At 41.0% G+C, this 18,754-nt stretch overlaps 1 protein-coding gene across 1 annotated transcript; it reads left to right on the plus strand.

Annotated features, from left to right (window-relative positions):
* Positions 1-400: 400 nt before the first annotated feature.
* Positions 401-14,962, plus strand: GSTUM_00006502001 (uncharacterized protein; the record flags this gene model as incomplete). Its single annotated transcript, XM_002838689.1, has 2 exons — positions 401-483; positions 14,929-14,962. The coding sequence occupies 2 exons, from the start codon at positions 401-403 to the stop codon at positions 14,960-14,962; spliced, it is 117 nt and encodes a 38-aa protein (XP_002838735.1).
* Positions 14,963-18,754: the final 3,792 nt, after the last annotated feature.

The raw sequence follows: 18,754 nt of genomic DNA on the forward strand, positions 1-18,754 counted from the left end.
GGAAAAGCAAAAGAGATTCCATGCAAGAAGTTATATCCACTAGGAACAGCAGAGCTCGAAGAACTTAGGGAGTACCTCGAGCAGAACCTAAAGCGAGGATGGATTAGAGACTCCTTCACATCAGGAGGATCCCCAATACTATTCGTCAAAAAGAAAGATGGAAAAATGAGACTATGTATGGACTACCGAGCCCTCAATTCGGTTACCAAGAAAGATCGATATCCAGTACTCTTGATTGGAGAAGCACGGGACCGACTGCGGTCAGCAAAATACTTCACCAAACTCGACATCAAGAAAGCATACTACATTATACGCATCAAGGCAGGAGACGAATGGAAGACTACATTCGCCTCAAGATACGCAATGTTTGAATACTTAGTTATGTCTTTCGGGCTAACCAATGCACCAGCTTCATTCTAGAGATGGATCAACAAGGTACTCAATAAGTACCTCGACATATATTGCATCATATACTTGGATGATGTACTCATCTACTTGGAAAACATGCAATAACACCAGAAGGATGTTAGCAATATCATGGCCGCAAAACAAGGATCAGGAATGAAGATCAAACTAAGAAAATGCGAATTCCATAAAGAGGAAACTGAATACGTTGGATTTATCATTAATCGAAGCGTAGTTAAGGTTGACCCAGTCAAAACGGCAGCAATATAGGATTGGGCCAAACCAAACAACAAAACAGATGTTCAATGCTTTATGGGATTCTGCAACTTTTATCGAAGGTTCATAGAGGGATTTAGCAGGCTTGCAAAACCACTCTATAACCTAACAAAGAAAGACAAGAAATGGGAATGGGGAGAAATGGAACAGAAAGCATATGATGCAATATGAACGCATCTAACCTCGGCATCCATACTGGTTCATTTCGACCCAAACTGAAGGACAATGATCGAAACGGACACATCAAAATATGTGTGCTCAGGCACACTAATGCAACAATGCGAAGACGGAAAGTAGAGGCCAGTGTCTTACCGATCTAAGACAATATCCCCCGCAGAGTGCAACTACAATGTTCTGAACAAAGAACTATTGGCAATAGTTCAAGCATTAAAGGAAGGGAGGAGATACATTTGGAACAACGACCATCCAGTCCGAGTTCTAACCTACTATAAGAATCTGATCCTGTTCATGACTATGAAAGAACTGAACGACCACCAAATAAGGTGGATGGAACACCTTAGCAAATACAACTTCAAAATTGAATACCGACCAGGAAAAGAGAGTGGAAAGCTAGATGCTCTGACAAGGATTGCAAACGACAAACTACAAACGAAGGAAGACAAAAGAATCAAACAAAAAATACTAACACTATTACCAAAAGCCTACTTTGAAGCGATAGAGGTTATCCAATTCACATCAACTGAGGAAAGGGAAATTGAGAAGGCAAATGAAAGAGACAAAACAATTCAGGCAATAAGAGAAGCATTGAAGGAAGGAAAAAAGGAAATGAAAGGAATTGCTCTGGGTTTATGCCAATAGAAGAATGGAAACATGTAGTATGATGAAAAACAATGGATTCCAGAAAAAGAAGAGATACGGACAGACATCATACGACAATACAACAATATCTGAATGGCAGGACACGGAGGAATGGCTAAAACTACGGAATTCATTATGGGGTCATTCTATTGGCCAGGACTACGCGAAGATATTAAACGATATGTCAAAAACTACGAGGTATACCAAAGGCCGAAAACGGCTAAACACGCACCGTATGGATTACTGAAATCGAACGAATTTTTGAACGACCTGGAGAAACAATTACTATCGATTACATCACGGACCTACTGGCATCAGAAAATTGCAATATCATCCTGATCGTGGTGGATCGTCTGACTAAAATGAGTCATTTCATTCCAGTCATAAAAGATATCGACACGAGAGATTTTATACAAACATTCTTCCGAGAAGTCTTCCCACTTCATGGCCTCCCAAAGAATATCATTACCAATCGAGGAACACTATTCACATCGGGACTATGGAAGGAAGTAACCAGAGAAATGGGGATACAAAACAGAATGAGCACAGCATTCCACCTACAAATGGATGAACAAATGGAACAGGTGAATGCAATACTAAAACAATATTTAAGGGCCTACCTCAATTACCAACAAGATGGTTGGTACAAATTGCTATCAATGGTCGAATTCGCATACAAGAAGGGAAAGCAAGAAATGATCGGCACGACACCCTTCTTCATGAATTATGGACAACATCCACAAAGTTCAACCACATATCATACGTTTAATGGTATAATACCGGACAAAACAGAGATGGGAAAACTACATGAGACATTACAATACGAAATGAGTCAAGCACAACAATGACAAAAAGAACAGTGCGATAAGCACCGAAGGCCAGATCAAAACATACAACTAGGCAATATGGTATGGCTAATACCAGGCAATATCTATACGACGTGACCATCAAGGAAATTAGATTACAACAAAATCGGACCATTCAGGATACTGGAAAGAGTGGGTAGCTGAGCTTATAAACTCGACCTTCCACCCTCGATGTGAATACATAACACATTCCACATCTCACTCCTCAAATTGCACAACGACAACAAGTTTCCCTCACAAACAATTATTCCTCCCCCTACAATCGAACTCGACAGAGAACCAGAATATGAGCTCGACGAAATTGTTGATTCCTGCTTCTTCCATGGTCACCTCCAATACCGAGCCAAGTGGACGAGAGATTAGCCCAAATACAATAAAACTTGGTACTTCGCACACAACTTTGAACACGCACAAGATACCATCTCAACCTTCTACTAGCGATAACCAGGCATGCCCAGCCCAGGTAACGATCACGTTCAACCAAGAAAAAGGTGAGGGAAAGGCTCCCATGCCATTGCAACAACACGAGGGCTGAGGCGATAGCCCCCGGCAAACTATACCGACCAGCCCTGAATACTCATTCATGGGGCCAACCGACGCAGAACTAAAGGAAAGAGAAAAACAAGCATAGCATAACGCAATGTCATGGATGGTATGCAATAATAATGGTTGCCAAATACATTTTGGCGACAAAGAAGGCGTAGGATGGTTCCCGAGGAAATGTCGAAAGCATAGTCCACGCCCGGACCACATCCTGAAGTATTGGCATTCATGCTTCAGAAATGGGTGCAGGATACACAGGATACAGAAAATCTCGGGGGGATACTACCTGCAAAAGAATGAAAGCAGGAAAGAGTTGAAAGGAGAAGATGCCAGAAAGACATGGGCCGCGAGGACGCAGTCCAGGGAAGGGAGGGCCCAAAACTCCTCAGCAGATACGGAACTGGACATCAGGAGCCTATACAGGCAAATCCGGGGACTCCGAGAACAACTTGGCCAGGTTGAGGCCACAATTTCGGCAAACAACAAAACAATCACAGAGGTAAGACAGCTGAATGATAATCAGCGGCACACGATTGAAATGGCGAAAATGATCCTAGAATCCGTTAGGGTCAGATGGAAGACATTAGACGAAAGATTCCACAAGCTGAGAAGGACCATGCGCTCAGCAGGACGGGAACTATTGAAACTGTGAGAAAAAGCCTGATGGGACTCAAGCTTAGGAGGAGGGGAGCTAATGTCACTAACAAGGCTTGGCATAAAAAAGGTTTTCATGTGACACATGGTTATGAGTCACTGGTATATTATTGTTTCACACAGATGACTCATTTGAGTCATATGATTTGTTATGTATGGGATTTGTGCTGCTTTCATACATTGCTCAAATATGAGTCATGGAACATACGCCTGGTGAGTATGTCTTGTGAGTGTGCCTTGCTGGTAAGCCTTGTACATATGGTTTATGTTTCACACATGACCTGATTATAAGGTCATGGGTTTCACACATATGACTCAGTCGAGTCATATGACTTGTTTATTGTGTTATGATTGGTTTATGAGTTTTTACACATGACCTCGCTACGAGGTCATGGGTTTTGAGCATGTGACCACTTTGGTCACATGACTAGTTTGTTATGATTTGGTTTCGCACATGTGATCACTTTGGGTCACATGACTATAGGCGGGAAGAATACTATATAAGGAGGCTGATGCGGCCTAGGAGGATAGGTTCTTCATGCTTTATTCTAAGTACTTTTCCTACTTATTACATTAACGAATATAAAAATACCTTTACGACCTTTATCTTTATTGCAACGTTATTGTTACGCTAAGGAAAGTTCTTCACGAAGATGAGTTAGAGAAAGCTTACGATAGGCGTCCCTGATAGAAGACAAAGGTCTTGTACTATCATAACGTAGGCAGAGGCCTAGCGCTATCATAAGACGAAGGAAGAAGAAGTAAGAGAAGAGAAGTATTGTTCCATGTTGACAAGAACTAACCATCCCAGGAGGGATCGTTACAGTATCTATGTTCACAATGTTTTGTTTAGGGGACAGGTAGCGGGTACAGATCCTCCTCACCAGTACGCTCTTTGGAGGCAACTAGCAAACTGGTTTCATTGGGTTGACGGCCTGGCATGTGGGCACGAGAGGTTCACATGTTGCTTGCCTCCTCCTTGCCATTGTATCGCCTGTAGATTTAGTTTGGGTTTTGTTGGTTTTCTACTGTGGAGGAAGTTTCACAAGACGGATTTCAGACCTGGTGGTAGTAACTTTATGTCTGTTGGATCAGGAACCTGGTTGGGTCGGTCATTTGCTCAGTTTCGACTATGCCTAGTGCTAGTTGGCTTCATACCAGAGGGGCTACGGACTTGGACCAAGGTAGGTGCAGGGTTGTTTGATGGTCTTGTAATTCGTTTCCATGTGGGCATGACTCGGGGATGGTAGGTGTGGGGCTGTAGACTTAGTTACCTTAGGATTAGTAGTATACCTGTTAGCAGTATCCCTGTCCTGGTGAGAGCTGATCGTATACTAGTGTTAGTGTTACCAGTTTACATAAAATTAGATTGAATTCTAAGTACTTTTCCTACTTATTACTTTAATGAATATAAAACACCTTTACGATCTTTATCATTATCGCAACCTTTATTGTTACGCCAAGGAAAGCTCTTCACGAAAGAAGAGTTCAAGAAAGCTTATGATAGACGTTCCTGATAGAAGACAATGGTCTTGTACTATCGGCAATGTAGCCAGAGGCCTGGTGCTATTGTAGGATGAAGAAAAGAAGAAGAAGAAGAGAAGTATCGTTCCCCATCGCCAAGAACTAACTATCCGAAGAGGAATCATTACGGCGCCGGTTACATTCTCTAAAATAAAACAAATATTTAAAACAAATAAAACATAATAATTATTAAAAGCAGAGTAAGAGAAACTAAAAGCTTCAGTTTTTGCTATAAATTCCTTATCATATGTGTCACATCAGGAACAAGAATAAATCCTAAGCAAACATTCAGACTCAAAGAAATGCAGGTCACAGTAGTCATGAATACCAGCTTCAGGATCCACATCTACCCTAGCATTGTTACAATCAGGGCAATATTCTATCCAGAGGATAGCGAAGTAATTTTCAAGTTAGATCATATCTCAGTTCAACCACAGTCCAACAAGCTATTGTCGCAGCCTCACCTTAAATTCAATATAGTTTGACATTGTTATGATATTCAGATAGTAAATGGTGACTAGATAAAGTTGTTGAGAACTTGTTATATAACTTGATTCTCCTCATTTCTGCTTTTGAATTCTGACTTGAAGTATGGTATCTAAAGCCCATCTCTAGGTTCTAGTTCTACTTGCTATCGCTCGGTTTCTGGTATAGTCAGTGTCTAGCATATCGTAATGTAGTTTATTGTTGTTGATAGGGTATTGTCTGGCATGTCGGCTTCCTACCACTTGTTCACCATGTCTATAGAGTGCTCCAGTCCTTCGAGTGGCTTTTAGCTATTATTGCTAGTTGGGTATCCTTTCTATTTGATCAGGAACTGATCACTTCAATTTCAACAGCAGTGGTCTCAGATTTCATCAACTTTTCATTCTTCTCTCTTATCGATAGTAATAGGCACAGGTTAAGAGTAGATTCTTCATGGAAACTTAGAGTCATCATTAGGGTAGAAGCATTTGATAGTAGAGTTATAGAAAATGGTAGTATTGTGGTAATACATATGTCTATCCATTTGGACAGTGTGGTTTTCTGTCTACTCATCAAAGGATGAGACCTTGAAAGGTTTACGCTATCAGGATTGTAGTGTTTTACTGCATCTAATATTGGTAATAAATATGTTCTTATGGACTTTAAGCATATCACCTGGTGGAATAGGAACATGCTTGCATTGTCACTTTTGGACAGTAGTTGTACTTTAGAATTGAGTGGCATTAATAGCTTGGAAAGTATTATTCTGGATAGCTTGATGGCAATTTAAATAGTCAACTGAGAAGGGGATAGAGGAGTTCTTGAAGAGAGTTCTAGGTAGGAGGTGATATTGGTGGCTGAATATTACTTTGTATGAGGACATTCCAAGGGTATCTGAGTATCCAGCATTGATATATATAGTGAGTTCAGTGAGGGCAGGTTCCCAGTTTATTTGTTGTTTATTAATCATATTTCGAATTCCAGTCTTGACTTCACAGATCTTTCATTCTGCTTGGCCATTAGTTTCATGATGTCTAGGAGCCACTATGAAGTAGTTGATTCCAAGAAATATCAAGATTTGTTTCCAGAATCTAGTTGTAAAATTGAGATTAGCATCACTGAAAAGAGACAATGGGTATCTATGGGGGGTAAATAGATATCATTGGAGGTTGTTCTAGGTATTTTTAGAGGAGTCGGTAACTCTTATAAGTATAAGCCATATATATCCAGAGAAATGATCCACAGCTACCAATATAGTATTATAGGGGGCAGATTTGTTGAATGGACCAGCGAAATCAATAGCAAAGAATTTGAAAATTTCACAAGTAAACTGGATGGTTTGAACCTTTCCATTAGGTAGTTGAGTTCTTTCCTTATTTGCCTGGCAGAGTTCACATTGATTGACAAATTCGGGAAAATCTTTTTGCATTTTGGGCCAGTAAACATATTCTAAAGCGTAATGGAGATTGCAGTCAGCACTATGGTGTCGTTTGTTGTAGATTTAAGTAATGACCTATTTCCTAATAGTTATTCCATTGAACAGATAGTCTTCCAGGATGTATAAGCAATGTTCATCATACTAAGTACTGGTGTAGACCATTCCATTGGATATATTGTAGGGAGTGATATATCCATATCTGGAGCTATTCATAGCTTTGAAATAGATCAGATCATGGTAGTATCCTGCTATCATCTGGCTTTGGAAAGATGAACTTAATTTATCCATAGTTGATCTGCATTCCCATTCATCCTCAATGAGAGATCTTCTTGTCAGTTTGATAGGGTCTTCTTCTTCCTCAAAGATCTCATAGAGTTGTTAGTGATGTTCAGAAATCGTAGGTAGCATGACAGAAACAATAGTTTTGTTATTGTATACTCAGAAGAGTCTGCCAAATAGTGGTTGTGAATCTATTATGAGAGGTGAGAATAGGGGTACTGATTGTGGTGAGTGTAGGTAGGACAAGGCTTCCAAATAGGATGCTGCTTCTTCAAATAGTTCAAGACCTTGATGTCTTTTAGGATTAAGTGTAAGGAGAGGTTGGATCGATCCATCAGCAGTATCATCCATTACTTGTTGTTCTTCTTCCTCTTCAGCTGTACTGAAGCTGGTACTTTTAGAGTGCTTACAAGAGGTATAGTATGGTCGTTGGTATTTGTTACCCAATTTAATTTTAGTGTGGTGAAAGGGATAGGTATCAAGGTAACAGTGGGACTAATGGAGTATGATTTGCTCAAGATCATGAGGAGGTGTACTGCGGAGAGTGCAATCATCTTTCCATTTGTTATCGATATTCTTTCTATGTTCTGTTCCAGCTGCTCGGTATATGGTATAAGAAAAGAGAGTGGAGGGAGGGGTCATACTGGCTGTAGCAATTGTTGGTTCTTGTTCACAAGATGTATCGCCAGAGCTGCCTTTGCTTTGTTTTATATGATTATAGACAAGAGAGGAGTCTGGGAGTACTTGGTTTTTATAATTGCAAGAGAGAGCATCAGCTAAATAGTTGGTTCTTCCTGGTGTGTAGATGATTTTTACATCATATTTGCAGATTTCTCCTATCTATCCAGGTCTTTTCTATCCAGGGACCTTGTGTGTTTTCAGATTAGTGAAGAGTTGGTAGTCAGCAATAATGATAAAGATATTGCCTAGCAAGATGTAGTTGAAGGTGGCAAGAGTATTAATCACTGTAAGGGCTTCCTTGTCTGTGGTTCTATTGTTCATCTGTGAATTAGTGAACTTCCGGCTATGCAATACTGCTGGTCTTACTGTTTCATATGAAGGTCCTTGACTTTTCCATACTCCAATTCCAATATCTGATATATTAGTAATCAGCTATATTGGTTTTGGTTTACTGTAGTTGATGGGCTATATAGTATTAATATTATTAATTAATTCTTTAATGTTGGTAAAGACTTAGTCATGAGTGTGGGTACATACAAATTCTGCATTGTTGGTAAGGTCTGTGAGCGGTGCAGTTACAGTGGCATGGTGTGGTAGGAATTAGGAGATGTAGTTGACAAGTCCTAAGAACTGCATAAGTTCTTGCTGATTCCAGGGCATTGTCTATTCTGTTAAACAGGATATCTTTCTAAGAGCAGCATGTACTCCTTCATCATCTATTACATGTCCCAGGATATCAAGGTTGTCAGCAAACAGGATAGATTTGTTTCAGCTAGTGTAGAATTTAGCTTCACTTAGCTTGGTATACACTAAACCTATAGAGTATGCATGTTTAGCTTCAGAGTTTGAGTAGATGAGAATATTGTTAACGTATACCCATACAAAGAGGTGGAGGTCTTTGCTTAGTAGGTTTTTCATAATTCTCATAAAGGTGGTGAGTGTATTCATATCACCTTATAACATCACTTGGCTAATGAAACTTCTGAAGGATGTCTTGAAACTATTATACCATTCATCTTCTGAGGCTAACATTGTCTGGAAATAGGCATCGCTTAGGTTAATCTTGCTTCGGAATCTAGTCTGTCAAACTGCATTTAGGGTCAGGGTTTGGTTTAGGATAGCGGAACTGTCCTTAACTATGTTTTCATTCCATAGTTTGAGGTCAACTAGGGGGCGGATTCTTTTGATGTCTGCTTTGAGTTGGACAAATATTGGCACAGCACATAGTGCTTCTGCTTGGTATAAGATTCCTCTTCTCTGATTCTGATTTATCTAATGGAAAAGCTGGTTTTTGTATACATTAGAGATGTAATAAGTTGATTGGTTCTTTTGATTAGAGGGGTCTCATAGGTAGATATGGTGCTTCACTTTCCTCACAGTTGGTAGTTCTTCCAGAATCTAATCAGAGAAAATATCAGAGTATTCATCTATCAGGTGTTAGGTAGTTGCTTCACAAACTACAGTACGGTATTCTTGGCTTGTTAGTTTACATGAAACTCTGACTTTCTGTTCTAGAAAATCGATTGTAGATTCACCACATCTGATTATAGTCTTATAGTGATTTAGAAATAAAATTCCAATCAGAGTATCATATTTGGTAAGATTTCTCACCGGCCTCTCTTGTGCAGGTAGGGTGGTAGATCCAAGCCTGATAGTTACACTACAACTCTTATGGCCTGTGGACAGTAATCTCTTTACTGTGATATGGAGAAGTGTGGGTTGGTTTAGGTCTCGGGTTGGGAGTCTATGAGATGAGATGAAGAGGTTACTGATCATATCTCTTCCAATTGCACCAGTATCGAATATGACTGGTGCCTTCTTACAATTGATCAAGATAGTTTCTTCTAGGGTAGTGTGGGGTCAACAGGTAGCAGATGGTCAGATACTGTTAAATTTTATATTAATATATCCAATGTGGATTTCCCCAAATTTACTAGATTAGGTATCGTCACTATCACTTTCAATGGTATTGGCAGATGCTTCTTGTTCAATTGCCTTTCCTTTATTCTTTTTGGTAGGGCAATTCTTTGCCCTGTGTTTGATTTTTCCGCATTCAACACATTCACCTTTCTGGCGTCTCAATTCTGTAGTTGATTTTTGTTTCTTTTTAAAGAAGTATGGTGTTTCTTCTACAGAGTTATAGAAGAGTTAGAGTTGAGGCTGCATATTCTTTCTGGAGAATGCCTGAGTTCTGTATGCATTATTTTCGTGGAATATAGCATTCTTTCATTCAGTCTTTTTGATAATAGTTGTTATGTCCTCACGATCTTCTTCAACTGGTTCCACTTTGCATTGAAGAGTTGGGTGCATGGCATTGTAGAATCTTCACTTTAGGATATAACCTGAGATACTTTCTTTCTTCATTCAGTGTTTTTACATCAGGAAATCTATAGCTATATTCGTGATTCTGTTAACATATACTCCATTAACTTGGTAAAGCTCATTGAATTTCTTATATAACAGGTCATTTGAAATAGAGGATTAGATTTGACTTTTAAGAGATCGAGTACTGTTATTAGTCTCAGTTTGTGGTTTCTGCCATATTCCTTATAGTATTAATGTTAAGCGTCTGCTACCTTTCCTTCACAGAATAATCCGATATATAGTCCAGATGTAGGTTTCTCCATATCTACCTTTTTCAGGAGGAGGTAGTATGCAAGCTCAGTTGCCCATTAATCAAATGCTTCAGGTTCGAGATCTTTTTGTTTTCCTGTGAACTTGGGTGGTAGGTGGTACTTGAGGCCGGCGATATCAGGTATATTGAGTTCTTCTTTTTCTTCTTCAGGTCATACTCTTAATTTTCCTCCGCCTAAATGTCCTCCTCCTGTACTAGCCATATCTGATTTGATTCTAGATTTAGAGTCATTCGGGAGCTCAAAGGTGGGTTTCTTTACTGGGATAAGTTGGAAGTTTCCTGGAGGTTATGAAGCTTCAATGTTGGTAGGTTCTTCGGTCTCTTTAGCAAAGTGTCAGGATTGTTTCATCCTTATAAGATCATGCCGTGATATACGCTTCCCACTCGTAGTCGTCAATGACTCTATCTTGGTATCAAGACAAAGCTGAATCTACTGTGATTATGCTACTTCTTACTACAAACGCTCTTAGGAGGAAGTTGATAGGTTAATCGGGCCAAGATCAGGTGATGTCACGAACGTGGCTTGGCATGAAAGAGGCTTTCACGTGATACATGGATATGAGTCACAGGTTTGTTATTGTTTTACACATATGACTGATTCGGGTCATATGATTTGTTATGTGTAGGATTTGTGATACTTTCGCACATGACTCAAATATGAGTCATGGGACGTGTGCCTGACGAGTATGCCTTACGAGTGTGCCTTGCAGGTAAGCCTTGTGCATATGAGTTATATTTCGCACATGACCTCGTTATAAGGTCATGGGTTTCGCGCATATGACTCAGTCGAGTTATCTGACTTGTTTATTACATTATGATTGGTTTATGAGTTTTGTACATGACCTCGCTATGAGGTCATGGGTTTTGAGCATAGGATCACTTCGGTCACATCATTAGTTTGTTATGATTTGGTTTCGCACATGTGACCACTTTAGGTCACATGACTACAGGCGGAAAGAATACTATATAAGGAGGTTGATGTGGTCGAGGAAGATAGGTTCTTCAGGCTTTGCTCAAAGTACTTTTCCTACTTCTTACTTTAAACGAATATAAAATATCTTTACGATCTTTATCTTTACTGCAATATTATAGTTACACGAAGGAAAGTTCTTCACAAAGACAAGTTAGAGAAAGCTTACGATAGGCATTTCCGATAGAAGACTAAGGTCTGGCACTATCGGTAACGTAGGCAGAGGCCTAGAGCTATCGGAAGACAAAGGAAGAAGAAGACAGCAAAGAGAAGTATCGTTCCCCATCGCCAAGAATTAACTGTCTAAAGGGAGATCATTACATTACAAAGAGTCACCTAGTGCGAAGCCAACTGATATAAGACAGCATTCTTCAATCCAGACAGGGGAGGAGATATTGACATGGACGATCAAAACCTTAACCTAGGAGGATTCAGCAACGCCCTAGATCACGTCGCGGCAGAACCCACAAGAGCAGTAAGCCAAGTAACTCCAGAGAACGGATCACCAGTCAATAGCTCTCCTGCAGGAACTCTACAACCCGAGAGAATGTCGGGATCAGCAGTACCTGGGCCACCAGCCTGAGCCGCTCCGGCACCAGGAACTAGCATACTTGGAATGACTGAAAATCAGTTTCAGGTATTTCTCACAGCAACACAAAACACAGGTCAAGAAAACGTCCAATGACTGAAAGCAAAGAAGCCCGACACATACGAAGGAGGCAAAGACAAGCTACAAATATTCTTAGCGCAATGTGAAGGATATTTTACAGTCAAGGGATATGGAGATCACTATGACGAGATCAAGATTCCATACATGGAATCTCTACTCAGGAGACTCACAGGGCAATGGTTCATGCCTTTCCAAGATGGAAGGAAGCAGAGGGAATGGGTCACATACGAAGAGTTCAAGGCGACACTCTTCAAACAATTCCGAGATCCCACTACCAAAGAAACAGTAAGATGAAAGCTGGAAAAACTCCAACAAAAACAAACATTCTTGGGCATACTGGAATGAATGTCGACTATTGGAATACGAAGCCGAGTTTGATGATGCAACTCTCTACATCATCCGGCTGAGAAACTGCAGCGAGAGACTCCGAGAGGCGTGGTGAATCTCCGACCTGCGCTATAAGACAGCCGAACGATTTACAAGATGGGCGATTGATAAGGAAAGCAAACTAAACATGGTTCGAAGGAACTCAGAAAACGCTATAGCCCACAGGGTGGTCCAATCATCCAGGAATGTGGACGGAACCTTCAAACCGCAAGCAGCTAGAGGAGAAAGTCGAGCATTACCACCAGTTGAGTCAATAGAGTTAGACAAATCAAGAGCAGGACCTGCTCTGAACTTGTCTAGGGAAGAATACGCCAGAAGAATGAACGGGAAACTCTGCCTAAGTTGCAGAAAAGCAGGCCATCGGATACGAGAATGCAGAAGCCGACCCAACAGCGGATACCAAGGGACCAGAGCTGCGGGAAATAATCGTTTCCAAAATCAAAAAAGGAGCAACATTCGCGAGAGGATAGCAGAAGATTCACCGGCGGAAAATAATAAGGGTACCCAGTAAACAGTGGTCTGGGAGAACCAAGATGTGGACCTGGACAACCCATCAAGTTAGTGAACTACTACGCGGCACTACACACGCAAAGAGGAGAAGAAGACGGAGATCATGTGATGATCAAGACAAAGATATACAAGGAAGAAAACGAAGAAACAACAATATATGCAATGTGCGACTCGGGGACTACTGAAGACTTCATCGATAAAGAAATCTGCGACAAATACCGCCTCCACACCAAACTAGCAAAGAAAGTGAGACAAGTGTACCTAGCGGATGGAAAGCCAAGTGCTATGGGTCCTATAACCCATACGGCGACAGTACCTGTAGACATTGACAGCCATAGGGAAATGGCAACCTTTCAGGTGGCAGATCGTAAAAACCATGAGATAGTCCTAAGGATGCCATGATTAGGAAAGCATAATCCGACAATTGATTGGAACGAGAATAAGATGACCTTTAAAAGCGAACTATATGTGACATGATGTCTTCACAGTTCACTTGTGGTTAACTCAACAGCAATACGAGAAGTGGAAGAAGAAACTTTGTATGCAAAGTTCGCCGAGATGTGGAAAGATAAGAGAGTCTGGATATAAAGACTGGACCAAGAGGCAAGAGTGCCTACCAAGGGTTCCAAAGGGGCAGCAGGACATGACCTATATGCCAACAAAGGAATCAAAATACCTGCCAATGGGCAGGCAACAATAACAACAGGAATAGCTATCGGACTACCAGAAGGAACCTATGGATGAATAGCACCCCGCAGTAGTCTAGCAGTCAAACATCGACTTATGACCATGGTAGGGGTGATCGATGACGACTATACAGGTGAAATGAATGTAGTCCTGGCTAACCTGACTCAAGAGAACTACAAAGTCCAAAAAGGCAAGCGAATTGCATAGTTGATAAACGAAAAAATCAACAATGAGGATCTGTACGAGGTAGATCAACTGGAAGAAACCACAAGAAGAGAACAGAGATTTGGAAGCATGGACCAAAACCAGCCTGATACAACAAAAAGAATCGAGATCAAAGAGATCACAGCACAAGCCTTTGGAAGGTACTGTTGAAGTGGAGATATAACAGGAATTCTTAAATGGACATACGAAGACGAAAAAGCAGTCCTAGCAAAAAGCAACATGAGTACAGAGCTAGTAATCCAGGATAAGAAATACCAAAGCAAAAAGGGATAGAAATAATTGGTTTCAAAGGAATATCATCAATTCACGAACCTATTGCAAGAAGAGGAAGCTACCGAGCTACCACCTCGAAGACCAGGAATCAATCAAGGAATTCAGCTTGACAAAGACGAAAAAATGGGAAAAACAAAAGAAATTCCCTACAAGAAGTTATACCAACTAGGAGAAGCAGAGCTCGAAGAACCTAGGAAGTACATTGAGCAAAACTTAAAGCGAGGATGGATCAGGGACTCTTTTGCATCAGGAGGATCCCCAATACTATTCGTCAAAAAGAAAGACGGAAAAATAAGACTCTATGTGGACGACAGCACTCTCAATTCGGTTATCAAGAAAGACCGATATCTACTACCCTTGATTGGAAAAGCACTGGATAGACTGCGGTCAGCAAAATACTTCACCAAACTCAACATCAAGGACGTATACCACAATATACATATCAAGGGAGGAGATGAATAGAAGACTACATTCGCTTCAAGATACGGAATGTTCGAATACTTGGTTATGCCTTTCGGGCTAACCCATGCACCGGCTTCATTTCAGAGATGGATCAAGAAGGTACTCAATAAGTACCTCAACATATGTTACATCGTATACTTGGGCGATGTACTCATATAGTCGGAAAACATACACCAACACCAAAAGGATATAAGCAATATCATGGCCGCAATACAAGGATCAGGAATGAAGATCAAACTAACAAAATGCGAATTCAATAAGGAAGAAACAGAATTCCTCGGATTTATTATCAATCGAAGTAGGGTCAAGGTCGACCCTGTCAAAACAGTAGCCATATGGGATTGGGCCAAACCAAACAACAAAACGGATGTTCAATGCTTTATGGGATTCTGCAACTTTTATCGAAGGTTCATAGAGGGATTTAGCAGGCTTGCAAAACCACTCTATAACCTAACAAAGATAGACAAGAAATCGGAATAGGGAGAAACAGAACAAAAAGCATATGATGCAATACGAACTCATCTAACATCGGCACCCATACTGGTTCATTTCAACCCAAACTGAAGGACAATGATCGAAACAGATGCATCAAAATATGTATGCTCGGGCATACTATCACAACAATGCGACGATGGAAAATGGAGGCCATTGTCTTACCGATCCAAGACAATGACCCCTACAGAATGTAATTATGATCTTGCAAACGAAAAACTATTAGCGACAGTTCAAGCATTAAAGGAATGGAGAAGATACGTTTTGAACAACCACTATCCAGTCCAAGTTTTAACCGACCATAAGAACTTGGTCCCGTTCATGACTACGAAAGAACTAAATAACCGTCAGATAAGATAGATGGAACACCTCAGCAAATACAACTTCAAAATTGAATACCGACCAGGCAAAGAGAGTGGAAAGCCAGATGCTCTCACAAGGATTGTAAGCGACAAACCACAAATGAAAGAAGATGAAAGAATCAAACAAAAAATACGAACACTATTACCAAAAACCTACTTCGAGGCAATAAAGGTTATCCAATTCACATCAACTGAGGAAAGGGAAATTGAGAATGCAAACGAAAAAGACAAAACAATTCAGGCAATAAGAGAAGCATTGAAGGAAGGAACAAAGGAGATGAAAGGAATTGCTCTGTGTTTATGCCAATAGAAGGATGAAAATATGTGGTACGAAGGAAAACAATGGATCCCGGAAGAAGAGGAGATAAGGACAGACATCATATGACAACACCACAATATCCAAATGGCAGGACATGGAGGAATGGCTAAAACCACAGAATTCATCAAGAGGTCATTCTATTGACCAGGACTGCGCAAAGATGTCACACAATATGTCAAAAACTGGGACATATATCAAAGGACGAAAACGGCTAAACACGCACCGTATGGATTACTGAAATTGAATGAAGTTCCCGAACAACCATGGGAAACAATTACTATGGATTTCATCATGGACCTAACGGCATCAGAAAATTGTGATAGCATCCTGGTTGTGGTGGATCGTCTGACCAAAATGAGGCATTTCTTTCCAGTCAGAAAAGATATCAACACAAGGGATTTTATACAAACCTTCTTCCGAGAGGTCTTCCGACTTCACGGCCTCCCAAAAAACATCATTACCAATCGAGGAACACTATTCACATTGGGACTATGGAAGAAAGTAACCCGAGAAATGGGGATACAAAACAGGATGAGCACAGTGTTCCACCCAAAAAACGGATAGACAAACGGAACGGGTAAATGCAATACTCGAACAATATTTAAGGGCCTACGTCAATTATCAACCAGATGACTTGTACAGGTTCTTATCTATGGCCGAATTCACATACAACAAGGGAATGCAAGAAACAAGCGGCACGACACCCTTCTTCGCGAATTATGGACAACATGCACAAAGTCAGACCACATATTATATAATTAATGATGTGATACCGGACAAAACCGATATGGGAAAACTACACGAAACCTTATAATATCAAATGAGTCAAGCACAATAATGACAAAAGCAACAATATGATAAGCACAGAGGTCGAGATCCAAACATACAACTGGGAGATATGGTATGGCTAATACCACGCAATATCCATACGACACAACTATCAAAGAAATTGGACTACAAGAAAATAGGACCATTCAGGATATTGGAAAGAGTAGGCAGCCGAGCTTATAAACTTGAGCTTCCCCCCTCGATGCGAATACACAACACATTCCACATCTCACTCCTCGAATTACACAACAACAACAAGTTTCCCTCACAAACACTTATTCCTCCCCCTCCGATTGAACTCGACGGAGAACCAGAATAGGAGCTCAAGGAAATAGTCAATTCCTACTTCTTCCATGGTCACCCCCAATACCGAGCCAAGTAGATAGGATATTCACCCGAACACGATAAAACTTGGTACTTCGCACGCAACTTTGAACACGTAAAAATGCCATCTCAACCTTCCACCAGTGATACCCAGGCAAGCCCAACCCAGGTGACGATCATGTTCAACCAAGACTAAGGCGAGGGAAAGGCTTCCGTGCCGATGTAACAACACGAGGGCTGGGGCGATAGCCCCTGCCAAACCTCACCCACCAGTCCCGAATACTCATTCATGGGGCTGACAGATGAAGAACTCAAGGAAAGGGAAAAACAAGTACAGCATAACGCCATGTCATGGACAGTATGCTATGATAACGGTTGCTGAACACATTTTGGTGACAAAGAAGGCTCCGAATAGTTCCCGAGGGAATGTCAGAAGGGTGGCCCATGCTCAGACCACATTCTGAAGTATTGGCAACAATGCTTCAGAAATCAGTGCAGGATGCACAGGGCACAGAAAATATCTGCGGGATTCTACCCACAGAAAGATGGAAGCAGGAAAGAGTTGGAAGTTGAGGATGCAAGAAAGGCATGGACCGCGAGGACGCGGTACAGGGGGAGAGGGGACCAAAACTCCTCAGCAGACACGGAACTGGACGTCAGAAGCCTATACAGGCAGATACTGGGACTCCGAGAACAACTTGGCCATGCCGAGGCCACAATTTCAGCAAACGACAAAACGATCGCAGAGCTAAGACAGCTGCATGATAATCAGCGCTACACGATTGAGATGGCGAATCTGACTCTAGAATCGGTAAGGGTCAGATGGAGGACGGTAGACGAAAAGTTCCACAAGCTGAGAAGGATCACGCGCTCTGCAGGACGGGAACTATTGAAACTAGGAGAAAATGCCTGATGGGACTCAGGCTTAGGAGGAGGGGAGCTAGTGTCATGAATGTGGCTTGGCATGAAAGAGGCTTTCACGTGACAAATGGTTATGAGTCACAGGTATGTTATTGTTTTACACATATGACTCATTTGAGTCATATGATTTGTTATGTGTGAGATTTGTAATACTTTCGCACATGGCTCAAATATGAGTCATGGGAAGTGTGCCTGGCGAGTATGCCGTGCGAGTGTGCCTTGCGGGTAAGCCTTGCGCATATGAGTTATGTTTCGCACATGAACTCTTATGAGGTCATGGGCTTCGCGCATATGACTCAGTCGAGTCATATGACTTGTTTATTATGTTATAATTGGTTTAAGAGTTTTGTACATGACCTCGCTATGAGGTCATGGGTTTTGAGCATGGGATCACTTTAGTCACATTATTAGTTTGTTATGATTTGGTTTCGCACATGTGACCACTTTAGGTCACATGACTTCGGGCAGGAAGAATACTATATAAGGAAGCCGATATGGCCGTGGAAGACAGGTTCTTTACGCTTTGTTCTAAGTACTTTTCCTACTTATTACTTCAAACGAATATAAAATATCTTTACGATCTTTATTTTTACTGCAACCTTATAGTTATGCGAAGGGAAGTTCTTCACACAGACAAGTTAGAGAAAGCTTACGATAGGTGTTTCCAATAGAAGCCATAGGCCTTGTACTATCGGTAACGTAGGCAGAGACCTAAAGCTATCATAAGACGAAGAAAGAA

This window comes from Tuber melanosporum (genome assembly GCF_000151645.1).
Source record: "Tuber melanosporum whole genome shotgun sequence assembly, scaffold_27, strain Mel28".
Taxonomy (NCBI): domain Eukaryota; kingdom Fungi; phylum Ascomycota; class Pezizomycetes; order Pezizales; family Tuberaceae; genus Tuber; species Tuber melanosporum.